Here is a 19,740-nt window from a genome sequence, read left to right on the forward strand (position 1 = left end):
TAGAGTATACAACTACTTCTTATAGAAAATGTTGTGCATTGTCACTAATTTAAATCTTTTTAGTATTAAATAGGCAATAAAAAATTATATTAGGGTAGAAGAAGCGAGTATAACTAGATAAGAACACCATTGTTTTCACTCATAAGAAAAATCTCCCTAACATTATCAGTCTCCAACTAAAGCATCTAAAAAAAACACCAAGAGAAACATCAGTCATCATCTTATGTTTTTCAAGCTCTTGACTACCATTTTGACCACCACACAAACTTAGGTGATAGTTGTTATAAAAAAAAAAAAAATTATGTAATATTCTTATCCCACGAAAGTAGCATGAATACAAGAAGCCCTAATAAGTTCTATCTTTTTCACTACAAGCATGGACATGCCATGTTCTAAAAAAAAAAAGATCAAGAGAATAATAACCTAGAGGTAAACTTTATCAGTTTTTGATAAAAAAAAAAAAATCTAAGTATTAAAGGAAGAAAGTCTACACACTAAATGATCCATCTGAGATCATGTAATCTTTAAATTGTCTCCAATAATTGTATATCTATATTTTAAAATTTTATTTTAAAAGCAATAATTTTTCTCTATATATCCATTGTCTCTAACAAAAATCTCCACTAAAATCTTCTTGATGTATCTTTATGAAAATATACACGATGAGATCTTCATATCTCCAAACATGTCTACATTAAAGTTGTCATGCTAGGTCTTTATATCTCTATGAAAACCTCCGAGGTGAGATCTCTATATCTCCAAATATGTATCTATTTAATCTCCATATGTGTCTTTAATGTCTCTGAGAAGATTGCAAATCCTTCTTCAAGTCGCTATAAATATTTATCTCTAAAACGATCAAAGATCATTCTTTATGTCTTCATGACCAACATTGACAAAGTTACGAGGAGAACCCCCATGCAAACATGCTCACAACACACAAAAAGGTAACATTTTAACACATACAAAGCCACAGCAATATTTGTACTATAAGTGTTTTATTTCTTCATTTTTACTAGTTAAGTCTTTCAGACACATGTGCTTAAAAGACTGGGGGCAATTGATTATGCACGATATTTTTCATGAAAAAAAATAGCCTCAAGTTGTTTGGGCTCGGGCGAAATAATATGGTCTTCACCCCATGTTATTTAGGTCAGGGTTACACTATACAGTTTTCATGATGTGTCGTCCTTTTTCTTTTAATTTCATTCTGAAAGTACTCGGCCCAACACAATGCAAAATCCTCAATTATTGGCACACACCTTAATGTTATTTTTTTTTTTCAATTTATAAGAAGTTAGAACGCGACATTGTACACCGTCCACACACACAAACTTTTTTATGCTTTTACTAACAGATTCTTTGCAAGCACCAACTTTTATATAGGTTGGCACTAAATTTTCTAGCTAATGGTTGATGGTGCAAATACACATTATATTCTATGCAATCAAGTACCTCATTTCTTAACCGATGACTATTTCTAGATAATGAGTTATTAATATTCACCATTCTCTTCATCAATGACAATATAAGGCATTACAATCAATGGAAACCAAAGTTTATATCAATCAACTATTATACAGATCTCTTTACCTTGAGGTGAGCTGAGGTGAGCTGATATCACCAAGGTTTATAAATATATTTGCCTCAATTCTCTTGCACATTATTTCTTTAATACATCTACTGATTTAAGTATTAGAGAATTTATTGTTTCATAAAAGTTAATTTTTTAGGAACAATCAAAGGAGGATCCACCATTCTTTCACCTTATTTTTATTCTTTCCCTTGCATTTGAGTACATGTTTGTATTCATAAAACTTCGTGGTGTATATATTGATTTGTTATTTTTTAAAGTATTTTATTATTTAAAAATATATTAAAATATATTTTTTTATTTTTTAAAAATTATTTTTGATATTATTAAATCAAAATCATCTAAAAACATCATAAAATTATTAATTTCAAGTTAAAAAATAAAAAAATTAATTTTTTTAAAAAAACAATTTTAAAATATAAAAAAGCAAGTTTTTAGTATTTTTTAAAAAAATACCGAAAGTTAATGTCGGATTATTTTTATGTATTCGACACTAAATTTACTTTATCTGTTCAATTAAAAAAATAAATTTTCTATTCGTGACTCCCAAAGCAGCCATCTTTATTCTCTAATGTCGAGCCCTTGTTCCTCTTTTTCCTGAATTACTGTAACACGAGGCACTACCATGCAATTATCTTCAAGGCATCCTCATTTTTCTATCTTATTCGAATTGATCCTTATAAAAACATTAAAAAAAAAAAAAGAAAAAAAGATGAGAGCCTTGATAATTTTACTCAAAGTTCGAAGAGAAAAGGTTACAAGGAGAACAGACCGAGTCTGGGCCAACTCAGAGATTTGTCAGCTTGTCCAGGTCTTTTTTCTACCAGGAGCAATGCCAGTGTACGTTCAAAAGCAAGAGATTCAAAAAACTAGTGTCTGATAAATGCATGGTCTTCTCCACAGTACTTGAATCCTCTGGCTTTTCTATTTTTTGAGGACTCAAGAACTCGGGCAGTTTTATCCAATTTTATGAAAGTATAATGGGATTACCCTAAGCGATGAACTGAAGAATTACTATTAAAACAGTAAAAGAGGTTCCGAAAATCGAAGCTCATTGGAAACTTCTACTTTGCCTTTCATTAACTGAACAATTCCGAGCCTGTAGAGTGTAGACTATTATTCGTTTTAATGTATTTTAAAAATATTTTTTTTAAAAAAATTATTTTAAAACATTGAAACCATTAAATTATTAAATTATAAGAGGTATAACTCAACTGATTAGGTTTTGAGTTTGTTCTTTAAAAATCACCAGTTTAAAATTCATGAAATTAGTTAATATTATATAAATTGATCTAAATATCACTATATTAATAAAAAATAATATATATATATATATATATATATATTGTTTTTGCTATTGTAATCTTTTTTTAAAAAAAAAACTATGAATTACATTTTTTTTATATTCAAGATTTTAAAAGTTTTTTTTTAGTAAAATTATCTAAAATTAGAATATATATTAATTAATTAAATATTTTTTAAAATGATAATTAGACTAAAATATAATTTTAATACAACTCATCATCATGCTAAACGTACCGATAAGATTGTTGACTAAGAATGCCCCACTAGTGTTGAAAAAAACAGAGATTTTTATCGGCAAAATCGCAGCGAATCACAGCTAAAAAGTCCTATAAAATCCCTCCACCGAGAACGTATTTTTCACCATCCTCTCTTTCATTCTCTAGGTTCTAAGAGAAAATACAGATAGAGTCCATGGGTTTTGTTACAGCTAAAGCTCTTCTGACACTCCTCCTTTCTATGCAATGCTTCACTGTTTTTAGTGAAAAAGTTGAGCCAGCTGATCAGCCTCTGCACCATGGCTCTCACGGTCACTACCCAACAGCAGCGCCAGTAAGTGAGCCACCGAGTCATGCACCTAGCCTAGCACCAGCCCCACACCACCACCATCACCGCCATCACGGTCACTCACCAGCTCCTGCACCTGTCAACACTCCAACACACGCACCAGTGCACCCGCCGAAGCCTCACTCTCCCCCATCAGTACCAGCTCACCCTCCCATGCACTCTCACCCACACCCACGGAGTTATCACTTCCCTAGAAAGCTTGTAGCAGTCCAAGGTGTTGTTTACTGCAAATCTTGCAACTATTCTGGGGTTGATACCTTCTTGGGAGCAAAGCCAGTTCCTGGTAACTTCACACTTTCTTATCCCTCTTGCTTAACATTTTCTGCAATAATGAGTTAATCTAACAATAATCTTACGAAACAATTTTTACTTCTCCTTTTGAGCTACTCAACCAGTTTTATGTTCAAAATCAAGTATGAGCTAGCTAACTAGATAGTTTATCCATGGAAATGTTGCTTGCCTTTTGTGTTAATCTTGGAAGTCTGTGTAGTGTGTGAACATGCATAGGAGAGCATATATTGCACTTTGTTCAAGTATCCAAGCATATATACACGTAGGATATACAGAAACAACGACAATGTAGATGCTGGGGCTAGTTTAGTTCATAAAGTTTTAACTCTTTCTTGTTTCCAATGATCCAAGATCATATGTGTTGCGGTTGACAATACCAAACAGGCATCTTGTGATTTTCTGATACATTTGCTTGTATGTAGACTCACGTATGTAGACAATAACAAACATTCTCTTTTCTGATACATCTTGCGATTTTCTGATACATTTGCTTGTATGTAGACTCACGTATATTTGTGTATTAATACGGTTTGTGCTTTACTTGTACATTTGCACGCGCACTGTGTCAGCTTTCCTGATCTCTCTGCAACATGCATGATATTTCTATCCGTTGTGCGTTTTATTCAAGATATGAATTGACGGGGGAGGGGCACTTTTTTCCATGCCCGGTAACGTCAATTAAGTAAAAAAGTTATGGGCTGAAGCAGCAGCCTTGCTTTTTTCGAGAGTTGAGAGAATGCCAGAGGTTATTTTTAAAATGTATTAAATATAAAAAACTATAAAAATAATACTAATTTAACGTTTTTTTAAAATAAAAATTGTAAACAATGCCAAGTTCTTTACACTAGGCACTCAAGTGACATCGAATGCCTATATCATTGTATACGGTATCCCATAGCAACTTTGTGAAAGCATTTGTTTATATAAAAAAAAAAGGCAAAAAAGAAAAGCAATGTTATTGTCCCTTTGACCAATAAAGTAAGCAAGCATTCATTGCTATGGCAGGTGCTACAGTGAAACTACAGTGCAACAATACCAAGTACCCACTGGAGGTGAAGGCCACAACCGACAAAAATGGCTACTTCCTCGTCAAAGCACCGGGGACGATCACCAACTATGGATTTCACAAGTGCAAGGTGTGGCTAGTCGCAGCACCAAATACTGCATGCAGCAAGATCACTGATACCCACGGCGGGCTGGCCGGTGCGATCTTAAGGCCTGAGAAGAAGCCTTTCGTTGATGAAAAGAAGCGCGGATATGCTCTCTTCAGTGTTGGCCCTTTTGCTTTTGAGTCTAAATGCCCTCGTTGATGCCCCCAAATTTGTACTCCTTGCTACTGATTCTCCTAGCTTTGTGTCTCCATTTTAAGTAGTGTTTCGAGCTTTTCCGGCCTGTGTCTGTAATGGCAGTTCCTTACTATTGTTGAACCATCAGATAATTGATACTGCAGGGGCTTGTTTGAATTGTTTGGAAGTATAGTAGTTTGTTTCGAAGTATTTTAAAGATTTTAGCTTAGAAAAATATTAATTATTTTTTAAAAAATTATTTTTAATAAAAGTACAAATTTAAAAATAAAAAAATTATTAATTAAAAAAAATGAATGTACTTTTTTATAAATGAGGTTCTATAAATCCATAGATTAGCACTAAAAAAGTTTACCTTGCATTTGCCTTTGCCCTTGCATTCTTGTCCCTTTAGTGCAATTAGGGGTCTCGTTAAGGACAAAGTCTTTGCACACATGATATAATTATTAGCTGTGATTATTTTGATTTGATTTTTGAAAAACGAAATTAAAATTTTGTTAACTATAAAAAATAAAACTGAAGCTGGATTAAAATTAATTTCAACCAATATTATATTGTTTGACATGAGTTTTATGATAAGCTTGATTTCAGTTTTTTTTTTTTTTTTTTTCTGGTTATTTTATATCAGTTTGGTTGAGGTTTTTTTTATTTTAGATTTAAGGAACCAAATTGAATATTTTTTTAAATATTCAAATCAATTTAATCGAGTTTTTTTTTTTTATTAGATTTTTTTAATTTTTTTGATTTAATTAATTTTTTTTCTCACCACTCATCAGTATAATTATCTTGGGCTTGTTAGCCCTGGTTTCAACCCAAAAAAAGAGTCTCAGCAAGCGAAGTTCTAATACGACTTCATGGCAGGTGTGGAGCCGCGGAGCTAGGATCCTCGGAGAAAAAGAGAAGCAAAGAGGCAGTGAATGCACTATTTCAGGTGGCATATTTTGTTTCATTAAGCAACAAAGTAAATAAAACAATCCATTTGACTCTGTAAAATGCCTAACAGCAATAAAATTCTTCGAAGATACAATACTCTCGAAGAAAAAAAGTACAAAAAAGAAAAAGGCCTTGGAAGATTTACTTTAACATAGATGTTTTGGAAAAATGTGTTTATACTCTGATTAAGTGATTAAGGGTGTTTGAGAGTGTGGTAGCGGTTGCTTTTCAAATAGCTTTTCGTGTCGAAAAGCATGCCAATAATGTTTTTTTATTTTTAAAAAATCATTTTTGATATCAGCACATCAAAACGATCCAGAAAGTACAAACCGTATTTAATTTTAATAAAAAAAATTAAAATTTTGCAAAAAACAGATTGAACCGCAGTCCCAAACAGCCTCAAAGACACACGAAGTAGTTATTTCCTAAAAGAAATCCAGTGAGTGGTGAGTACAATAATTTTTTTTTCTGCAGAACCCAAAGACTACCTGATGAAAGATCAACTTAGGATTTGGCTGTTCTTCCAATGGATTCTTCTTGTTTTTTTTTTTTTTTAAAGGTATTTTTATTCATGATTTTATAATTTTTTAATTAACATGAATATTTAGACTAGTTTATATATATCTCGATTAATTTTTTAAATTTTAAAATTAATAACGATATAAACCTTTAATAATTTTAAAAAAACTTGAAATCATAACTATTAAACAACAAATCAAAATCCTCATAACCTAAACGTAGGAAATCATATTATTTGTTATTTCATCAGATGAAGTGGTAACAGGTAAATCGTCTAGGAACCTTAACCATATAAACTGCATATAGCAAGTGATGAAAGTTTAAAATACACATACGAATTTTAAAACCATTTTTTTTTTGGTTGTTGAAACCAGGGTTTACAACCCTAAAAACATTTAATTAAACGAGAAACAGTAAACATAATCAGATCATAATACAATATTAAATATAAATCCGCATGAGTCTCTAATAATCAGCTGTTGCTGAATTTGCTTCTCGAAATTCATGTTGCACTTTACCTTCTCATCCTCTCGCCAACAAATCTCTAGCCCTGATGATCAACATGTGGTTCACATCAATTTTTATGGATTTTTGGGAAATAAAATCTGCTACCAGAGATGAACCTGATTCTACCGCGTAACCACTGCTCAATTAAATGTAATTATTTTTGATTTGGTTCGGTTTTTATTAAAAAAAATAATTAAATATAAATTATTATTTTTTAAAAAAAAATCAAAAACGAACCAAAACAAGTTCGAATTGCCTGGTTTTAGTTTAGTTCGGTTTGGTTTTTTAAGATAAAAACCAGTTTAAATCGGTTTGGCTTAGTTTTTCTTGGTTTGGCTTGGTTTTTTTTTTGTTTTGGCTTGATTTTTTTGGTTTTGATTTTGGTTTTTCTGGTTTTGGCTCAGTTTGACTTGTTTTTTTCCGGTTTGAGTTTGGTTCAGTTCGGTTCGGTTTTTTTGGTTTTAAGTTTATAAAACCGAACTAGTCAATTTTTTCAAAATATAATTGGTTTAATTAATTTTTTTAATTCTTCTTTTAGTTTAATCAATTTTTTAGTTTTGTTGCTCTCATAATTCAGCCATGAAGGATGAACAAATTCCAGTGTGGATAGCAAACAAGCAATCCAATACCCGAAGCTATCTCAAAGAAATTCTCCCGCCATTAGCAGAATTGCCATAGGATACCTTCTCTCTTGTATTCACTTGACGATAGATTACTTAAATCTGCTCCAAAGAAAAGCGATCTTCCACTGGGCTAGAATATAGGGTTCCATATCATATGAGTTGTAGGGCAATTTCTCAAATCATGCATGACAGATTCTACCTCCAATGGGCAATGATGACAACGTGGATCTCCAGCCATGATCCTGTGTCCTCGGGTCTCCTTCGTCAACAGGCTATTATGAGCTACAGTCCATTAAAAAACCCTTGATTCTCTCCGGTCCATTCCATTTCGACATCAACTTCCAGACCAAATCCCTTTTACGTTGTTGATTAACAGTTCCCGCCTGTGATTCATATAGAAAAAGCTCCACTGAGAGATTTGCACCAGAAGGCTGCATCATTCTTCATCGTGTTTAACAGGGGAGCAGCTAGCTAATACAACAACGACCTGCAGAGGAAGTACGAGGATCTTCATCTCTTCCATTGGATTCCTTTTGTTTTGTTTATTTTTTTTACTTTATACTATTTTCTTTTTTGGTTAAAAGGTACCTTTATTCGTGATTTTGTACTGTTTTCTTCTCTTTTTATTTATGTTAATGTCGCTCCTCTGCTTTTTAAACCATGTTCTTTCTTATTCGGGTGAAGGGTAACTGGTAAACCTTCCAATAATCTCAATCATATAAAGGATATATAGCAGATGATTAAAGTTCAAACATAGAAATACACAGGAAATTCAAAACCATATAAAAGTAAAAGAGAGCGACATGTCATTCAAATTAAAGCCAGAAACCTTCTTTATCCACCCTCATTTGCCCCTTTACGTTTTTTACTTGCCTTTATCTTGCCACTCTCTCTTTCTCTTGTTTTTTCATGGACTCTGCTACAACTTAATGGTTTGAAGGTGTCGATTCTGCGAGAAGAATCATTTGGGAATTATTTAGGACTTGACCACTGATATCGATTTTGACAAGTAATGCCTCTGGATTTTGAGTTGGTGATATTTTCATGTCCATGTTGATTCATTATCTATATTGTGGTCTATATGTGTTCTTAAAAAATTTAATCAAATAGATAATTTCTGGTTGGTTTTTATCTTAGACAGATGGATAAAGTTGTAAAATTCCAAATTGGTGGAGTATTGGGAGGTTTAAGATTGGTTGTAGGGTAAGCAATTTAGTTATTTTTTATTTTATTTTAAAATTATATTTAAATCTTGGATCAAAATAATTTTATAATTTGAATAAAAAGCCATGCTACCCTCATATATAATATATATTAGAAATAGTTTTTCTATCACATTACCACTTTTATAGCTAAATCTACATTTTCTTCTTTGTTTTCTTTATGTTTAACTAGTTAAAACCCTAAAAACGGTGAAAGTGGACAAAAACCATAACCCCAACTAGTTTCTTGAGGGCTTTTTCTCTTACACTTCATCATATTCAAAGAAATAACCTAATTTTTGCAAATCATGAGGTCAAGATTTGGAATTATCGGGATTTTTTGTGCTGCCAACAAAAGGAAAGTAGGAGATCTTGGGATGGTTGATGGGGCTGCTATGTTGATCAGAACTACTGGTGTAGGTGGTGGCTGTTGTGGTGTTTGATGTGGTTGTTTGGGTTAGTGTCAATGGTAGCAACAGAGTTGGCTTTTAATGTTGAAAAAACATGATGAATCCATGGGGGAAGGTTCCCTAAATTAAAACTCTGCTCAGGCTTTAGTTCTTTTTGAAAATTAGACGTGTGCTAAATGTTTTATACGAGGTAATTATTTCATTGTTTATTTATTCTCTATCAAAAAATTAAAAATACCAACAAAATATTCTATTGGTGTATAAGAAAGATTCTTTTAGTGACGGTGATGAAATATTACTGTAAAAAATTAACTCATTAGTTTTATCTTTCCATCTTTTACTCCATCATCATTTTAAACACAACGAAATCTGTGGCATAATATTCATCTCTAAAATCATCTTTAACCACTCATTTTCTATTGGTGTTTAAAATCCTAATGGAATAGATGAGTTTTCAATTTTTTGGTTGTTGTTGTTGTTTGTTTTTTGATTTTTTTGACTCAATAAAACCTATTAATTCAACCTTGTTCTTCCAAAATTTGTAAAACTTATTAATTTAAACCTCAAATTGTAATGAAGTTAAATTCTAACAAATAACATAACATATAATTAATTTTTAAAAATTACAATATTTTAAATCAGTACGTCATATTAGAGATAGTAATTCTTCAAATGATCTTAAATTTTTTCCATCAAGTATCTACAACATATATCCATTTAAAATGATCATTAAGCCAACTTCATATTAAACAGACTCCATTAAAATATTTATTTTTTAAATGACCATTTCTTCTAAATATGATAAAACGAGAAACTTTAATATTGGTAAATTTTAAAATCAATTTAAGGAAGCTATTTGAGTTTTCTAATTGCAAAACTTAAAACAACTTGATAAAGATAAATAACATTAGGAGACAAAATAATTATATTGAGATATCATTCTTCCATTATGTTATATATTTGCATAAAAATAGGATCTATCAATGAAGGGATACCTAATCTATCCTTCTCGTTGTTGAGCCTTGGTTGATACCTTTTTCATTAGGTGTGTCTTCATAATCTTTTTTTTAGATTTATAGCACAATCGCCAACATTACTACTTGATAAAACAAGAGTGCTTATGTTGGACTTAGACTTGGACTTGATGTTTCTTGTAAACATGGCACCTAAAAGAAAATAATGAACACAAATTAAAAAAACTTACAACAAAATTATCCAACACGTATAAATATAATGCATTATATAGTAACATATAAATATCTTAAGCATTTTTAATTTATTACACAATTATACATGACATAAAATAATAATAAAACATATCAATAACAAATTCAACTATTTATTAAAACTTAATCACAATAAACCTACACAAATTGACTAATAATTCACAATAACAACTTAATAACCCATCATTTCTTAAATTTTAAAGTAATTCAATTACCCTAAGTTAGAAAAATATAATTCAAAATTCAATAAATATTAATCACTTCATAAGCTGAAACATTCTTAACTTTAAGTATTATCAATTCCACACAAATTAAATTTCTCCTAAAATTTTAAATAAACCAAAAAATTAAAAGAAAAAAAATAAAACATAATTGGTAGCCGACTAACCACCTATTATTTATTCAGTTCAAGAATAAATAACATTAATTAACACCTGATTATTATCAATGACACATTAATTTAATTTTTAAAAATTTCAACAGAACCTTAAAATGACTAAAATAAGTAGACCTAACCAATTATCTATCATTTTATCAATACAAGCTTATTTGACCTAAATTAATACCTTTAATTATTATCAATTTTACATAAATTTATTGTCCCTTAAATTCTCAACTTAACTATAAAATTAATAAAAAATAATTAGTACCCATTAATTACCCATGATTTTTTCAATTATAACACACCCAAGTTATAAAATTATACTCAATTTTATCAAGTAAGAAATTAAATTCATTTTACTCAAATCTCAAGCAAACCATAAAATACAAATCCTATATTAATACTATAAAACTATCATTATAAAACAAGTAAAGCACTTAAATATACAATCAAATTATAAATATTTGATCAAATTTCAATAGATTAACTCAAAACTTTCAAATTGGTTGAATGACTTTTCTTCATGAGAATCCCTTTCATTAAATAGAACTAATTCTCATTTACATTCCACAAAGTCAATTATTATTAACTATAATATTACCCTAATTATAGAAAGTTGTTTACATTATAATTATATAAATATTGAAAACTATTTTCTAAACATAAATAGCTAATATTTATATGAAAACTATTGATTCAAATGAGATGCTCTAAATTAACATTCATTTTGAAATTGATGCTGAGTGATTATGATACCTTAATTTGCCAACTATAAACTAATGGCATTAGCCAGTAATTGATGTGGCAAACATTTAATTGATTTGAAGGTCAATGAAGATATGTGGAAGAGAAATAACTTTAGTAACCATAGCTTATCGAATAGAATGGTAATTCACTTTAATATGCTTGGTATGCTAATGGAAACATGATTATGATCAATTTAAATAGCACTTGTATTGTCAACATGGAGAGAAGTAATAGTACTTTGGGGAAATCCAATTAATACATGTAACCTGCGAAACCAAACAATTTCTAAGTAAGCAGCTGACATGGTTTTATATTCAGATTCAATCAAAAAATTAGAAACTTGATCTTATTTTTTTTTTTTACCTTTTCAAGATATTAAGGAATCACCAAGAAAGATATATCAGCCCGTGAAAAAACAACATGTAATCCATATAAAATAAGAAAAAAAAAATCTAGTAGATGACTTGTAAAGAAATAATGAGGAATCATATTTGCTTTGCACAAAAGATAAGCGAAGAAAAGTAGATTAGAACTTGTTAAACCACATTATAGGAGTATGTTTCAAACCATATAAAGACATCTTCAACTTACACACAATTGATGTATTGAAGAAGAACAAACCAAGTCGAGGTTCTTTATAAATATCTTTTTTGTTATAAACTGATGTAAAAGAAGCATTCTTAATGTCCATTTGATGAAGGGGTCAACCCTAAGAAGTAGCAATGATAATAATGGTATGCACTATAATCATTTTTTTCTATAGGAGAAAAAATCCTCCTCATGGTCCACTCCATACTTCTGTTTTTTTTCAAGAGCAACCAATTATATTTTATATTAAGTTAGAGTTCTATTATAATAAAACTTAATTGAGTACACCCATTTATATCCAATGAGCTCAATAGCTGGAGAATAAGAAATAATTTCTCATGTATTATTATCCTAAAAAGCCTCAAGTTCCTCTTGCATTACTTATATTTGAAAACTTGTGAGTAACATGATGGAACATTAATAATGGACACGGTAGTAGAAAAACTAAATCTATCAGGGGATGAAATACTCTCATGGAGTGCCAAAGAGTAAACTCATAAGGATGCGTAGAAACAATCTTGCAAGTATTCTTAAGTAGTGAAGCAATCTTGAATAATTTAGTTGATATCCTTTATACATAATTTTTTGCTCTAATTGATAAAAAGATGACAAATCTTGAAGAGTAGGAAGAATTTGATCAACAAAGGAAAGTTCAGCATGAGTAGGGAAAAAATGGTAATTTTTAAAGAAAATAACATTTTTAAAAATATAAATTTTGTTATAGCTCATATCATTATAAACAAACTCTTTTTGAGAAATATTATAAAAAAATAAATATTTTATAGATTGAACAAAAAGTTTGTATTATTAATGAGAAGATAAATGAATAAAGTAAACAAAACTAAAAGTATGCAAATTATTATAGCTAAAAAACTTATTATATATATAATAGTAAAAGGAATCAAAATTTAGCATTTAAGATAATCATCATTCTCGCTCAACTTCGGTTGAAAATGAATTGTATTCTTTTTTTATTTTAAAAAAATTTCTTCGAAAACCTTGGTCAATAGGTTTTTAATTTTGGTCCACTAGCTATCATCATCATTTATTTTCTTATCTAATTAAAGTAAAACTCATTTATTTAATGTAATCAAATCTGAATAATTAATATTTTTTATATATAAAAAAAAAAACCGCGATTCACTGCACATAAACATATATTTTTTTTTGGCCCACTGGACAGCACATGCCCACGTCTACTTAACACGAATATGGAATACATTTGTCTAAAAACTAAACTATAAAAAAAGACGAAGAATCGGTATTATGAAATTGGGTCATAAGTCCCCTGATGATTGAAAGGAAAAAAAAAAAAAACAATATTAAAAAAAACTGCTAACAACTTGAAAAGGAAACCATTAATGCATAAATATGACATTGAAATGCAATTTCTAGCTCACGCCACCTTTTCTGACCTTTATTTAATAATAGCCGAAACTTTTGACCTTTCCTCTGCCACATTTTCTTGTCGGGCACGAGCAATGTGGTTCGTTATCTAAATCGAACGAAGACCCGTATGGACGAAGGAAAGATTAGTCATGAAATATTTATATATCTTCAATCCACAGCCCTGTTAAGGCATCAGGTTTTTTTTTTTTAAATTAATATAAATATTTAGACTAGCTTACTTGTATCTTAATTAATTTCACGAATTCTAAAATTAACAATCATATAAATTTTCAATAGTCATTATATAAATCACCACAAGATTTAAACATGAAATTACATAAAAAAACAAATCTCTTAACTTCAAGCTCGTATTTCTAGTTGGTTGGCACCAGATTTTAATCCCATCACATTGTGTGTAATATTCACCCGAAGCATCTGGTAAGGAGATATCTTTGCTGTTCATGTTTCTCGCGATGTGGTTGAGACATCAAAGTCAAAGTTTTCAACTCAAATTATCTAGCAATATATGGTAGTACGTACCACAACCACCAGGTTTCTATAGTTTGATTAGTATGAATGCATGAACTGGGTTATGGCAAGAATATTTCTTCCTTTCGCCCTTTGTTTCCCTTTATGGCGGTGAGACGGAGCTTGAATCAAACTTTATTTTTTTCCAGTTTGCTTTACAAGGAAAGATCACTAACGTCTATCAAAAGCATTTTCGGTTTGGCTTTTATATGCTTATTAAAGCAAGTTAGATTTTCTCCTTGGTTCATCGGAGCTTAATTTAGTATTAAGCTACAAGATAGCGGGAGCTCTTTCTTTTACATCGTATATAAATTTATTTAAACCTCTATGATTTGAACCTGGTCATCAAAGAAAGCTATCAGATAAACAATAGCTTGGTTAAATCTGCTAGTTTAATTAAGTTAAATTACCAATTGAAAGATAATCGATCCATAAAAGTCTTGGGTTGGGATTTGAAAGTTGGAACTATGTTTAAACATCTGAGTAAAATTTTAATTTGTAAGTCAAAACCCAACGATGCTGAAGCTCTTTCTGATGCTGATCAAAGAGATGAAAAGTTGAGAAAGAATTTGAGAAGCAGGAGCATCTATAAAACAAGTCTTTTGTTAGGTTTAAAGCACCCTCCAATGCTCAAGTGGAAAGGAGCCTTAAAGGCTTTGTCGTGGGTGTGTCCACAAAGTAAAGCTTAAAGAGTCATTTTCCTCTCTCTCTCTCTCGGAGAAGGTTTTTACGAGGGTGTTCATATAAAAGTGGGATGGTTAATATGCTTGTCATTTATAATTTTAAACTACTTGAGACAAATGCTCATAATAACTATAAGCCATTGCAAAAAATGCCATGGTTTTGAGTTTTATGGTTATATATTGATGACGACAAAAACAAGACCAAACTCTAGAGGGGATACGTTGTCAAGAGACATGCCTTCATTTTATACATGTATATTTGTCTCTATAATTGATGGTGAGTAGACTTGGTAAGGATGGTATATTTTGGCGTAGTAGTTGGATTTGAAAGGTATAAGCTATGTCCAAATATAAACTCCGTCAAGTTATAAGCCTTTTTTTCGAGGTAAGCCATGTCAAGGTTATAAGCTCTTTTCGAGAGTATAAGTTTCATGTAGGGCTATAAGCTATAGTTGGGGTATAAGCCATGTTTGAGGGTATAAGATTTGCTCGGAAGTAAACCATATCGGAAAGTTATAAGTCATGTTTATAGGTATAAGCTCTATCTAGAGGAGAGGTATATAATCTTTGTTCGGAGTATAAGTCTTGTTCGGGAGAATAAGCTCTATCTTAGCTAGTCCTTCGAGGGAGATGTGAGGTCAAGGCTCGCGTGTCGAGAGAAAACATAAGGTCAATTTGAAGGGCACCCGATTAGTCTTTGGTATTGTCTTGTTGGACCGTGTAAACACATGAGGTTCAATCTAGTGTTTTGTGAAGGAATATAAATTTTATCCCTCATCTTAGTTTAATTAGAATTAATGTTCTTGGACATCGAGTTTGAACATTTTTTTAACTAAAAAATAATTGTATATTTTGATTTTTTTTTTATATCAAGTAAGAGTTAAAATTACTGATTTTAATTCAAGTTCATTGAAACAATAGAATATAATAAAATATGGGACTTGAAGGTTACTATAATTTTTGTGACATAACTAATATTAAATATATTATGCAATTTTTCTAAATAAAGAGCAAAAGAGTTAATAAGAATTACTAGAAGAAATTATAACTTTTGCTAAAAGTTTTTTGAGGATCAAGGACTTGGTAACATTTTAGTTGCCACCCCTGATAGCTACAAAACACTGGAAAACTGGTAATATCACTCCTCTAACATCGTTTGTATGTCACCAACTCCACAAAATTTGTAGCTACACAATCGAGTGATGTCTCAAAAGATTTCTTCTAAGTAAAACACTTAACAGATTTTAAATCATATCAAAATCATTCTGAAAATGTTTTTAAAATACCACTTTGGACAATAAACTATTTGAAGATATACGTGAACAAGAAGATATATCAGCCACTAATAATAGACGATTGAGTTTGACAGCCAAAATGGTTTTCAATTCGACTCTCTTTGCTTATTAATTTTAATGGTCACAAACTGCAGGATTTACATCCTGTTCCATAAATTTTAGGATATAAAAATCTTATTTTGTCCGAGGTTCGGTAAAGTATTTTTGATCGTTTATGCTGGTATCAAAATAAATATTAAAAAATAAAAAATTATTTTAAATATTTTTACAAATAAAATTTAATTTGGAAAAGAACCTAACTAAAGAGAACCTCTTAATGAAGAACATATTCCTTCACTGTTTGTAGTTGAAATACCACAAGATGCATTTATAGTTTCAAGACCATTGCTGCAGGTCAATTTATGAAGGAACCCAAATCTTGGCAAACGTGTCAAGTGGGTGCATCTGCATCCAGCATTGTGTCTCATCTCCTCCATGACATAACTTCACAGCAGCAGCTCAAGACAACAGAGAGAGAGAGAGAGTCTGTACAAGTGCTGCACTTAAAAAGAGAATTGTGGCCCCTTTCACTTCATAAAACAGTGTGGCATTTGCTTTCTTTCAACTCATCGAAAATGAGAATTGGATTCACCTCTTTCCTTCACTTTTCTCACTTTGCTGTAGCTTTGGGTACTGGCAGATGCGTATCCACTTCAATGTGCGCATGCGTAACAGGTTCGAGTCTCTCTCTCATCACCTTCCATGAAATTCACTGTGACGAGCTCTCTTTTCCTCCGGATTTTGACTGTTTAACCAATATTACTTTACCGAACCTCGGACTGTGACTTGATTAAAATGTGGAGCTACCGAGTCTTTGGTTCCACAACGAGATCATTTGGTCGGAGAGCTAGTTTCTCTGTACTACGACTTTGACGTATTTTTGTTTTGCTCAGTAAAATAATACATGTAAAGCATAAATTATATGTTATATAAGGATAAGTGCATAATCTTAATTTGTAAAGATACCAAGTTAAAACCTCACAATCTATATCGGTTTTGATCCAAACAATCAAAGTCAAGATTCATTGGGTTTAATATATTTTTTTTATCTTAAATAGAACCGGTTAGATTTTTTATTGGATTGGCTGATCCATTTAATAACATCTAATTAATATAATTTTTTATGTATTTTTTATTTTTTAAAAAACAAATCTCTCTGTTGTAAATTAATGTATTGATGAGAAATTGTTTGATTTAGATTTTACAAACATCAATTGTAGCTTCTTATCATTGTTCTGAGAAAATCATGCTGTTTCATATTGCCAATTCTCCGAACGAAGACTTGAACTCGAGCTTATGTCCCTCGTTCCTTTGTTTCCAAGGAGGGCATGGAGTAGTAACAAGACCGAGTCCTCTATTATTTGTCCAATGTCTTCAATACAGCCTGTAATAATCCTAACAAGAATAATTTTCTCTCAATCTTAACTTCAAAAAATATAATTCAACCGGTTAAATTTTAAATTTATTTTTTAAAAATTATTAATTCGAGTTTCATAAATTTTAAAATTTATGAGATTAATTAAAAAATGCACAAAATAATTCAAATATCCAAATTAATTAAAAAAAAATATTTCTCTCTCTAAATTTCCGGGGGATTAAATGGTCAAGTGCACATTTTGCCTAACTTGCTCGGTGGATCGACATCGACGGAGGCGTGGGGACCTAAACTCTCACAAGGGTCTGACTGATCTGTACTTGAATAATTTGTACATGACAAAACACACATGATTTCTTCGTTTACCTTTGTTGACTTAATCTAATGGGTCCATTAATCCATGCCCCATGGGGACCCGTGCAAGAGGCAAAATTGGAATTACGTAATTTTATGGTAAAAAATATTATGCTCTCAATTTGTATGTTTCAAGACTAAATTTATTTATTTATTTATATGATTAAAAATATAATGATGATCTATAAGTTTTTTTAAACTAATTAAGAAGAAAAGGCATCCTAATGTAAATTAGGCCAACCTATTGGTTATGACTCAGACCTAGAAATCATCTACTTATGACCAGAGATAAACCATGAATGCTTCATCAAGAGTGGGACCATTAAATTATCCTACACCCTAAAGGTATGATTCACCTCCTTTACCGCTCATAGGTTTTTTTTTTGGTTTTTTTCTAATTTTATTTTTAGATATATTAATTAATTTTAAATTTATTTATTTTTTCAGCCTGTTTTTAATAAAGTTACTATAATTTTAAATGAGCTTTTTAATTTTTATTGTTTATACTTGATTTTACAATTATTTATTTTTATTATTATATAATTAAATATAAAATAATTTTAAAAAATATAATTATTAAATTTAATGCATTTCATGATATGAAGAGTTGGCTTGAGGGGTTACGCTGTAAATTTAAGTTAATCTAATATGGTGTCATGTTTTAATATTAAGTTTTATAATTTTTTTAAAAAAACTAAATCATATTTGTTATTTATTTTTCCAATTGTTTTAGAACCTATCAATTTTACGTCTGAATAACTTAGGTAGGTAGATAGATTTTAAAATTAATTTACAGAATCAAATTTAATAAAAATTATAAATAATTCCCTCTACGTAGCGAAGGCCAATAAACTTGTTTATGCTAATTTCGCTTCCCATAATTAGACTCGAGGGAATCTTCAAGTCAATGCGAAATATTAAACTCTTTTTTGACCATTTCTCTCGGGCTCGGTCACAGCTAGGCCCCACCCATTTTTGTCCGAAATTCTTGTCACCGCCAATGGCATATTACCAGCTGGAATTCACATCAAAACAGAGCCACCTCCTACCTAAGCGCGTGTGCTCTATTTCCATGGTCTAAATTATTATTATATTGTCTCATGGATGGAGAAAAACAAAAGGAAAAACATCATGATGACATATAATAGCTTTACATTCTTAAATTTCTTTTCAAGAATTAGGTTTCTTGTATCTTAATCATGCTTGACGAACAGGTGCAGAGCCTGTTTTCTCTCTTGATTTTTTTTTTGTTGTATTTTAAAATTTGGATAAACAATTTTATATTTCATTTTTTAATTTAAGATAATTTGAAGTAATTTCACTCGTATGTCGATTAAATTTTATTTCAAGAAGTATAGGAAGGTATGGTTTTTAAAAATGAAAAAACTATGTATTTTTTCAAGAAAAAATAGCTTTAGAATCTTTTTCTACCATATTTTTACCTTGATATCTAGAAATTAAGATTCTTGATGCTAAACTAATATAGATATTATAATTCTTTTAATTGAAGGGAATTAATATATATCTTTAAAATAGTTTAATTATTTTATTTTATAACACCATGATTAAAGCACAATGCCATGTAACAAAATCAAAACCAAATTTCATATAGCATTTGGTTTTCTTTAAATTAAATTTTGTTGATGAACATTGATAATTTTATGAAACTAGTGGTTAGGACTTAGGATCCCTTTGATGTTGGATGTTTTAGACCTAACGAGCTCTCTTTATTTGTGGTCAAAACCCTAATTAATCACCCATTTCAAAGATCAATACTCTTTAGTGTCGTTAACTGAAGCGTGAGACTCCCTCCAAGCTTAGGAAACTTCAAAGTGAGGCCCCACCGAGACATTTCTTACCAAACCAAAGGAAGCAACAAAGT

General features: G+C 30.5%; 1 protein-coding gene across 1 annotated transcript; it reads left to right on the forward strand.

Moving 5' to 3' along the window:
• Nucleotides 1-3,243: 3,243 nt before the first annotated feature.
• On the forward strand, nt 3,244-5,217 carry LOC118031353 (non-classical arabinogalactan protein 30). The gene is made up of 2 exons (XM_035035735.2): nt 3,244-3,746; nt 4,760-5,217. Exons 1-2 carry the CDS (start codon nt 3,311-3,313, stop codon nt 5,062-5,064), a joined length of 741 nt encoding a protein of 246 aa, XP_034891626.1. The 5' UTR covers nt 3,244-3,310; the 3' UTR covers nt 5,065-5,217.
• The last annotated feature ends 14,523 nt before the right edge of the window (nt 5,218-19,740 follow it).

Source organism: Populus alba, chromosome 11, assembly GCF_005239225.2.
Source record: "Populus alba chromosome 11, ASM523922v2, whole genome shotgun sequence".
Taxonomy (NCBI): domain Eukaryota; kingdom Viridiplantae; phylum Streptophyta; class Magnoliopsida; order Malpighiales; family Salicaceae; genus Populus; species Populus alba.

Coding starts and splice junctions, on each gene's coding strand:
- LOC118031353 (XM_035035735.2), top strand. CDS start 3,311: ATGGGTTTTGTTACAGCTAAAGCTCTTCTGACACTCCTCCTTTCTATG. Junction 3,747..4,759: donor GGGAGCAAAGCCAGTTCCTG/GTAACTTCACAC, acceptor TTGCTATGGCAG/GTGCTACAGTGAAACTACAG.